This window comes from Geotrypetes seraphini, chromosome 3, assembly GCF_902459505.1.
Source record: "Geotrypetes seraphini chromosome 3, aGeoSer1.1, whole genome shotgun sequence".
NCBI classification, from domain to species: domain Eukaryota; kingdom Metazoa; phylum Chordata; class Amphibia; order Gymnophiona; family Dermophiidae; genus Geotrypetes; species Geotrypetes seraphini.
The window spans coordinates 222906277-222915819 of record NC_047086.1 but is presented as its reverse complement, the minus strand read 5'-3'; the positions used below and the strand labels follow the sequence as shown (position 1 = coordinate 222915819).

The following is a 9543-nucleotide window of genomic DNA, read 5'->3' as shown; positions in this document are numbered from 1 at the left end:
GTGATAACAAAACTTGTTATATCAATTTTGATGTTTATATTGTTTTTGTAAAAAAACGTATTTTCTCAATAAAAATACAAAGACTAAAAAGAAAATATACTCAGGTTACTGTTTATTCATCTTTGAAAATTATTTTTATATTGCCTCCACTCTTTCCATATCCTTTCGGAAGCACCAAAACAGCAAATATAACGTTATGTTTCTTCTTTCAGATGCTTTGCAATATATAGAGGACACCTAAGTCTTTTTAAATTCATAAACCGGAATAGTTACTGGATTTAGCTCACACTATTTTTTTTTTTATAGTATTAACTCAAAATGAGTTACATTTGGGTATATAACCTCTAAAAAAATTATCACTCTTTGGGATCGTTCAGCCTTGATAATTCTGCATTCGTCTCTCTGTTCCATTCTTCCAGCTGTGCACGTGATTGTCCGTCCATCTATTCCGACTTCCGTCCCCCTGTCCTTCCCGAGTTCTGTTCATCTACTACCGGCGCGGAAAGTGTCCCTATCCGTAGCCCTTTCTGCTCCGCCCCTTCTGCCGTTCCACCAATAGGAGCGTCTCTTATTAACGCGTGGGCCGCTGCCTGCCCGGTGCTGGCTGGTCCAGGAATGGTAACGTCTCTTTGTCTTGCGCTAATAATTAATGGCATTATTTTTTGGGGGGGAAAATATTATTATTGCTAATTAACAATAGCTGCGTGGGTGGACTTTGCTGCTATTCCGCCTCTCTCGAGCCCAGGGATGAGCAGCGTCGGTCCCCTTTCCGGCGCGGAGGAGCTGAAGAGAGACCAAACGCGTGCGGGGGAAGGCAGGGAGGGAGGAACGCTCATAGCCAAAGAGAGAGACACGTTGGGTCACTCCCCTCACTTATAGGATTAGATTTACTGAGGCTTTCCCCTATCTTTGGGGAGGGGTGAAAGCTTAGTAAATCAGGCCCATTGCAATAGGAGGGATCAAGTCAGAGATACATGGACAGTTATACTTACATGGTCAGATGCAGATACTCAGAAGTACAAAACAGCTATATATGAGTTGCAGAGAGAGAGCGACCGACCCATGCAGATATGCAGGCACATCTGTCAAAACCCAGAGATGGGCTCAGTGAGCTGCATGAAGAGAGTGAATAAGTAAGGAGGAGGATGTAGTTCATGTCTTTTTCAGAAAGTGCAAACATTTTATCTCTCTTTTATTTATATATACACAAATATATGACAGTGATGCACATATAGGGATACATAAATATAGAGGGATAAATATTCAAGTTTTCCCCCAAATAAGACAGTCTTATATTAATTTGGGCTCCAAAAAACTCATTAGGGCTTATTTTGGGGGAATGTCATTTTTTTCATGTACAACAATCATCTCTCTCCTTCCTCTCCTCCACTCCTCTTTCCCCAGCCCCATGTGCAGCATATTTCCTCACCTCTTACCCATCCCCTTCTGCAGCAGCTCCCGAGGCCTCCAAAAACAGCCTTCCGGGGCCGGCCCTTCTCTCTGCAGCATCTTTCTATCCCTCCCTCCCATCTGTCTGTGCAGCGGAAACCCACCTACCCACAGTGAGTCTGACATACCTCCAAAACAGCAGCGGTGGCAGCGCTCTGAATGGGCTCTTCAGAGCGCTGCTGCCTCTGGTGTTTTGGGGTTCTGCTGCACAGAAGGATGAAAGGGAGGAATAGAAAGATGCTTCAGAAGGAAGGCCCGGACCTGGTGGGGAAGGCTGCAAAGCAGCCTGTTCAGAGCGCTGCCACTGTTTTTGGAGACCTCAGGAGCTGCTGTACAAGGAGATGGATGAGAGGTGAGGAAAGATGCTGCACATGGGGGGGGGGGGGGGAGAGATAAAGGAAAGAGGAAGAATTGGGGTGGAGGAGAGGAAAGGAGAGATGATTAGCAAATTGTGCAGCACTAGTGTCAGGGATGGAGTTGGGGAGTGTCGGGGTGGCTTCGGGGTCGATCTTAAGTAGGGCTTATTTTTTGGCTATTGCTTATATTAGAAGCATCTTTGAAAAACATGCTAGGGCTTATTTTCGGGGTAGGTTTTATTTTCAGGGAAACACGGTATTTTAAGTTCAGAGGCTTCATGCTTAATACATTTTGAAAAAAGCAGTATTTTCTTTTAAGATAGTTCTATATGAATTTAGCCAACTGGGTGGGTGAGGTATGGAGACAGCAACTTGTTTACTGTACAGCGCTTGTGTAGTCTAGTAGCACTATGGAAAAGATTAGTAGTACTTTAGCCACACAGGGGTCCTTTTACTAAGCTAGGTTAAACGTTAATTCACACTTAATGCAGAAAAAAAGAAGCCTAATGTAGGACACGCTAAAATGTTCTACATTAGTTTAAGCACACTATTTATTTTTTCCTAAATTTTTTGAGGGGATGTTCCTGTTCTATCCAGTTAACACATGTTTAACACAGGAGCCCTTACTGCTTCCTAAATAGGTGGTGGTTAAGTGGTCATGTGTTTTTTTGGGGTTTTTTTTTTAATGGCTGTGCATTAAATAAACGTGCATGGCCATTAATGAAAATAATTGAAAAAAGGCATTTTTATGGCTTCGGTAAAAATGGCCTTAATGTAAAGGCCCGCTAATGTCATTCTTACTACAGTTTAGTAAAAGGATCGTATAGATCAGGGCTACTCAGTTCTAGTCCTCAAAAGTCCACAGGCATGACAGGTTTTCAGAATCTTCACAGTGAATATGCATGAGAGAGATTTGCATGCACTGCTCCTTTGGTATGCAAATCTCTCTCATGCATATTCATTATGGAGATCCTGAAAACCTGACCTGCCTGTGGACCTCAAGGACTAGAATTGAGTAACCCTGCCAAAGATTTTTAAGAATTGTATGTGATTCAGCATTCAGTTTTGAAGTGTCTGGATGTGAAAGGGTGTGTGTGGGATTGTTTACATATTTTTAAAAATTTTTTCTAATAGCTAATCAGTTATAAACAATAAGCTCTTATTGGTTTATTATGTAGTTATTTCAATATTTTAATTTTACCTTGTTTTAATTCCCACTCAGTCTCTGTTTATGAGCATTTGTATTTAGAATATTGTGTACAATTCTGGATGCAGCACCTTCAAAAAGATATAAAAAGGATGGAGTTGGTCCAGAGGAAGGCTACTAAAATGGTGCGTGGTCTTCGTCATTAGGCGTATGGGGACATACTTAAAGATCTCAGTCTGTTTACTTTGGAGGATAGACGGGAGAGGGGAGATATGATAGAGATGTTTAAATATGTACGTGATGTAAATGCGCATGAGTCGAGTCTCTTTCATTTGAAAGGAAACTCTGCAATGAGAGGGCTTAGGATGAAGTTAAGAAGTGATAGGCTCCGGAGTAATCTGAAGAAATACTTTTTTACGGAAAGGGTGGTAGATGCGTGGAACAGTCTCCCGGAAGTGGTGGTGGAAACAGAGACTGTCTGAATTCAAGAAGGCGTAGGATAGGCAAGTGGGATCTCTCAGAGAGAGAAAGAGATAATGGTTACTGTGGATGGCCAGACTAGATGGGCCATTTGGCCTTTAGCTGCTGTCATGTTTCTATGTTACTCCTACATTCCAGCGATATTTAAGTCAGTAAGAGACAGCAAGACAGACTGAGGTTGCCAAACCCTTAAAAGAGACTTCAATAGCAATAAATACAGTAAGTACCTAGCAATGAGGGTAGGAGGAGGGTGTCCAGCTGATATAAAGTATTCTACATTGATTATTAGGCTAATGGTACATTGACCTCTGTTTTGGTGATACATGTCATCGGTTTATTTAGTTTTGTGGTCATTGAGTTAATACAAGAAACACGAAGGGGCACTGGAGATGTCACTGCCAACTGATGGATACAAGTCTTTGAATAAAAGACTTGTATCCATCAGTTGGCGGTGACATCTCCAGTGCCTCTTCTTGTTTCTTGTCTAGCAGCCCGAGGCTTGGTCTCTTCTTTCCTTTTCTGCATTGAGTTAGTGCATCAGTTTTAGTGATTGGGTCTCATTGGTTCACTGGAATCTATACTGGTTATTGATATTTATATATTCATGTCTGTGTTGGATCATTCAACCTAAATATCAATTTTATGTTGATCTGGCCGAGATAGAAATATTGAATTTTTTTTTTGTGTCTGTTGGGGAATCTAATTTCATACCATTAGTTCTAATCTGCATATGAAACTCCTGTTGACTAGCTTACATGTATTTATTTCCTAATTGACTGACTTATAGGTATTGATATTTATTTTCTCTATATTTGACAGTCAGCACCGGACTCTGGAGGTGGCCCATCTGGGCAACCAGCTTCCTTTCCCAATGCTCCTCCAATGCTACCACCTCATTTTGTAAGTACTCTTACTTTGGAGAAAAAAATGTACATTTTGTAAATTAATACAATACAAATGCTGTTACTTCTAGTAGATATTAAGGCGAATCAATTCAGATAATCACATATCAAATATCAAAACTCACAATCAGTGAAGAACATAAGAGTTTGAATCTTATCTAATTATTCATGAGGATCTTCAGAAAGCTGTGTGGGTCGATAGCTCATCACACAGGTAACATTCGTCATTGATCCTAATATTTTAAATGTGTTGTTATTTTTTGCATTCAAAATATTTTATAATTTATATATATTATAACTTGTGATGTGAAATCACGCTTTGCCCCTTCATTAGGGTTGAGGTGCTACATTTTGTATCAAAGTTGCAAATAAAAAAATTTAAATTAAATTCTTACTTCACATCCAAATTTAAAAAGTCATCTTCATATAATTTAAAGAAACATAAAACTTCTCATGATAAATTCACTACATATACCGTAGTTCAAAAAAAACCCTTCTATCTGCTTCACTGTGTGTAAATCAAAAATTCTTACCATCTCTTGTCTGTCACTTCAGTTTCAAAATGGCTGTGGTGTTCTTGATCACGTTTTATATAGCCAACCCCCTTTGTGACATCAGTAAAATCTCTTATCCAGTTGAATCGCTGAATACCACCTCTATTCATAAAATTTCCAATTCATTTAATTTCAATCCCCTCTGTTCGTTACAGATCCTGGCTGCGCTGTCACTTTGAGCAGCCTCTCTGTTTAAATAACCCAATCAGCTAACCCGATTATCAATATCAATGACGAATGCTGCCTATGTGATGAGCCATCGACCCACACAGCTTTCTGAAGATTCTCATGAATAATTAGATAAGATTCAAGCTCTTACGTGCTTCACTGATTGTGAGTTTTTATATTTGACATGTGATTACTTCTAGTAGTGCACGAGAATCATTAGCTTCATGTACCAATAATAGCATTCATTTTAGGATCCAGGATTTTGTTATCAAAAGTAAAATTATATTTTACAGAACATATCGGTGTTTTTTTTAGTAATACCCTGTTACATTAGGTGGTCTCCATTTTGATTTTTTTTTTAAATTCTTTATTCATAAATTTGAAATAACATAACTAGCAAAACACTTGTCTATAGAAAACTAGAATAAAAACCAAAATCATTCTTATTTAGGAAACCACATTTTTAGAAATTAAATCAACTCTTCCTTAGACTACCATATATACTCGAATATAAACCGAGATTCTTGGGCCAAAAATTGACCCAAAAATGGGTGTCTGTTTATATTTGAGTCTACACTTGAGTACTTTTCTAACTACCGGTACTGTAGTTTAAAAAATATCAAAATTTAAGCCTACCGGAGGTCTGGCTATGGGAAATAGAGTCGTGGGTCAGGGGCAGGCCTGGTTTCGATCCTGACCCTCAAAATCAGGGGGGTGTGGGATCGAGACCTGTCTATACCAATTTGGCAAAAGGGAAGGCCCCTGCGGTGTCTGGCTTCATTATTGCCTGACAGTTTAGCAGGACTGGGACCAGGACCAAAGGCAGGACTGCTTGCAATCTGGACGCCGCTGACTCCCACTCTCCTCTCCTCCCGGCAGCTGGCAAACAGCATGGAGGACTGCCGCCGGGAGGAATTGGCTGCCTGTCTGCATGTTAGACCTGCCCCTGACTCGCGACTCCCATTTCCCAAAGCCCCAGGTAGGTAGTGTTGGAAGAAGCAAATGATAAAAGGTAATGGGGAGAGATTTTGGAGGGAGGTGGAGGGAGAGAGATGAGGTGTTGGAGGAAAGAGGGGAGAGGATATGCTGGATGGAGGGGGCATGATAGTAGATACTGGTTAGAAGAATGAAAATAAAAGGGAAAAAAAGAGAAAGAGAAGATGCTGAAAGGGGGGAGAGGGAAGAGTCAGCAAAAAAACCCTGGAGAATAATAGGATGAGGGAGATGGAAAGCTGTATGTAGAAGCAGATAGAGATGCAGAAAAATAAATGGAGGAAAACTGAAAGGAAAATGTTAGTCAGAGATGGATGTAGGAGAGGAAGTGAAGGCAGGAAGGAGAGAAGAGGCAGATAGACTGCAGACCCTGGAAAGAAAATTAAGAAAAGACAAAAGAAAGCAGAAACTGGAATAAACATGAATAAAATGGCCAGACAACAAAGGTAGAAAAGAAAGAATTTTATTTTTAATTTTATGAACAGAAAATGCAGTTTTCCTGTAAATTTGCACTGCTTTCTTTTTATATGCCAAAGTGTAGAGGGCTGTTTCTTTTTCTCTGGTGTTGAACTGCTTATCTTACCAATCTTGAGGTTTAAGTTTGATTTTTGTCTACATTTATTTAAGTTTGTGGTTGCTTGTAGTTGCGTTTTCCTATGTAGAGACCTTGTTGTGATATATGCACCACAGATATTTGTATCATGTTTAGTGACTTAACAAGATAGCTGATGGGGAGAGAGGGAGGATGAACAGTCTTTATAGATTGGCTCACCTTGATAACCCAAATTTCTAACCTTGGTTTATATTTGAGTCAAGCTTTTCCACCCCACCCCCCTTTTTGGAGGGAAAAAAAGAATACCTGTTTATATTTGAGTATATACGGTACACCATAAGTAGGGAGTGGCTCATATATAGGAGAGAAATAATAAAAAAAAGAATGTTCAAGAAAGCAAAGTTGCTTACCTGTAAAAAGGGTTCTTCGTAGATAGCAGGGGAATGCAACTACACTTAATGGTGAAGTCTGTAGACTGATCCTGTGTGTCGGTGCTCTCCCCTAACTAAAGTAAACCTTTGGCTTACTGAGCATGCGTAGGACTTGCTACCTTCCTTGGCCCCTCCTCTGCTAATTCAGTTTTGAACATGTACATGTCAGCCTTACAATTTTTCTGGCAGCAGCCATCTTGGATTTTAAACAATCTTTTGCTTCCATCTACCTCAAATGAAATGGACTCCTTAGACCTTTTTACCCCTATATCATGCCAGGTTTGCGCTGGATGGCCAGCTGAGGAATATCCATGTACTGTATTCGACAGAGCGCGCGGAGGAGAGGCGGGAGCTTTGGGCTCAGCATCTTCCAGTGCTAGGGATCCACAGGTGATGCATCCACAGGGGAAGCGACCACTCCCAGGACTCTCCAAATCTGTATTGACCAAGCAGAGTCATGTGGAGGCTGCAGAGCCCAGGAGGTCAGGGGTCCCTACTGGGGTCAGAAAGACCCCTAGTACAAGGCTTCATACTGGATTTTGTGAGCCTTATGTGGGTTGCTTATTTGAACTGCTGAGGGTCCTGAGTGGCTGTTAGCATACACTAGTGGCGGTGGCGCAGGGGTTCTCCCCTCGACGGGTGCCCTGACCAGACAAGGATGCAGACTTGAACCAGGAGGTTCAGTCTGTCATGGACTGGGAGGATAGCAAATCCGATTCTATGCCACTTTTATCTCACAATAAAGTCTCCCTGCAGGAGGATAGTAGTCAAGAGATGGTGGTGACACTGGATAACGGGGTAGACCCCACGGTACGCTGGTGTTTTTGAGCATTATTTCCACATCACTGCAAGAGTTAAAACTGGAAGTCCTGTCAGCTTTGTCTTAATGCTCAGTTATGAGCAGTTCCGTGGCTTCACTGCGTCGTTTCTCTTACATCTGGACATTACTAAGCTGGTCATTGATTTCTTGGAGTCGCCAGAGTGAGGTCTCTTCGAGTGATTAAAACTATGGCCAAGCTATATCCAATGGCTGTTTATGCAGCTGAAAGTAGATTCACTGATGGTGCAGGTCACTAAACAAACCTCCCTTCCTAATGAAGGAAGGGTGCTGTTAATGGATCCTCAAGACTGCAAAGTGCTCAATTTGAAGCTTTGGTCCTAGGGATTAAGGTGGCAGCCGCATCTTCCTTTATGGCATTCGTTTGTCATACTTGCCTGTCTTGGACCTCTGACCCGATAGATTGGGAAGATCCCCAAAAGCTCCTTTCTGGGTGAATTATATTGCTGATGCTCTCTATAATCTTATCAGAGTTATAAGCAAGGTCTTGGCCTATGCTATCTCTACCCGACGAATGCTCTGGATCAGACAGTGGGCAGGAGATGCTACCTCTAAAGCCACGCTAACAGGCTTCCATTTCAGGAACAAATGCTGTTTGGCAAGGGTCTAGATGACCTGATGGTCAGTGTGATGGACCATCAACCCAAAACCTTACTGGACAGCAGACCCCGGACAGCCCGGAGTTTGGGTCGGGGCAATTTTTGAGGCTTCTGGAGATTTTGTATGTATTCAGTAAGACAAATGACACAAAGACCCTTTTGTGGATTGCGTCAGAGGTTCAGTGGGAGCAGGAGACTGTAAGCCTCAGGCTATTGCCCCTCACCAGCCATTAAGAAAGCACAATGATGCCAGGCTAGAGGCTAAGCTCCCCAAGATAGGGGCAGGCTTTCGGCCTTTTGGTCAGTCTGGTCTTAGATTGGCACAGACCGCTGGGTTCTAGATGTAATCTGGGTGGGGGTACAATATCGAATTCTTTGCGCCCCCGCCAGACTGCTTTGTAATGTCTCTGGCTGGCTGGAGAGAGCTCTCAAAGTTCAGACTAAGGTGAAAAGGCTACTGTTCTTTGGGCCATAGAGCCGGTCCTGGATGCAGACTTGGGTTTGAACAAATACTTTATATACTTCATTATGCTAAAGAAAGTCTCAGATGACTGCAGACTGATTCTAGACCGCAAGTTGGTCAATGCATCTATTAAGACACCGCACTTTCGCATGGAGACTGTTCGGTCAGTCATAGTGGCAGTGGCTCCAGCGGAATTTCTTGCCTCCCTTGATCTGATAAGAGGCCTATCTTCACATTCCCATTTTCCTGGCCCACAGGAGGTACTTGTGATTTCATGTGTTGGAGCAGCATTTTCAGTTCTCCATGCTTCCCTTCAGCTTGGCCAAGGTACCTTGCACCTTTACCAAGATGATGGTGGTGGTAACAGCGCACCTCTGCAAGGCTGGGTTTCAGGTGCACTCATATTTGGATGATTGGTTTATCAGAGCTTCATCAAAGAAGGAAATAAAACTGACAGTTTTGAGAGTGGTTCAACTCCTTAAGAGCTTGAGCTGGATAGTCAGCTTCAAGAAGAGACAACTAGAACCGACTCAGTGCCAGGAGTACCTGGGAGTCCTGTTCGACATGGCCTTGGGATGAGTATTTCTTCCAGAACCTCACAGACAAGCTC

The 9543-nt window shown here is 42.1% G+C and overlaps 1 protein-coding gene across 10 annotated transcripts in view; it reads left to right on the top strand.

Annotated features, from left to right (window-relative positions):
• Positions 1–432: 432 nt before the first annotated feature.
• Positions 433–9543, top strand: part of PRPF40B (pre-mRNA processing factor 40 homolog B) — a 303400-nt gene continuing 294289 nt past the window's right edge. For 8 of the 10 annotated variants that reach the window (XR_004538654.1, XM_033935778.1, XM_033935781.1 and 5 more), the window contains exons 1-2: positions 433–618; positions 4252–4332. Coding sequence is in view for 9 of the 10 variants with exons in the window: in XM_033935778.1 (XP_033791669.1) it covers positions 616–618; positions 4252–4332 (84 nt within the window). In the remaining variant the exon portion in view is untranslated. Of the gene's footprint in view, positions 619–834; positions 1134–4251; positions 4333–9543 lie in introns of those variants that run through there. The other 2 variants (XM_033935780.1, XM_033935782.1) reach the window with 2 other exon arrangements.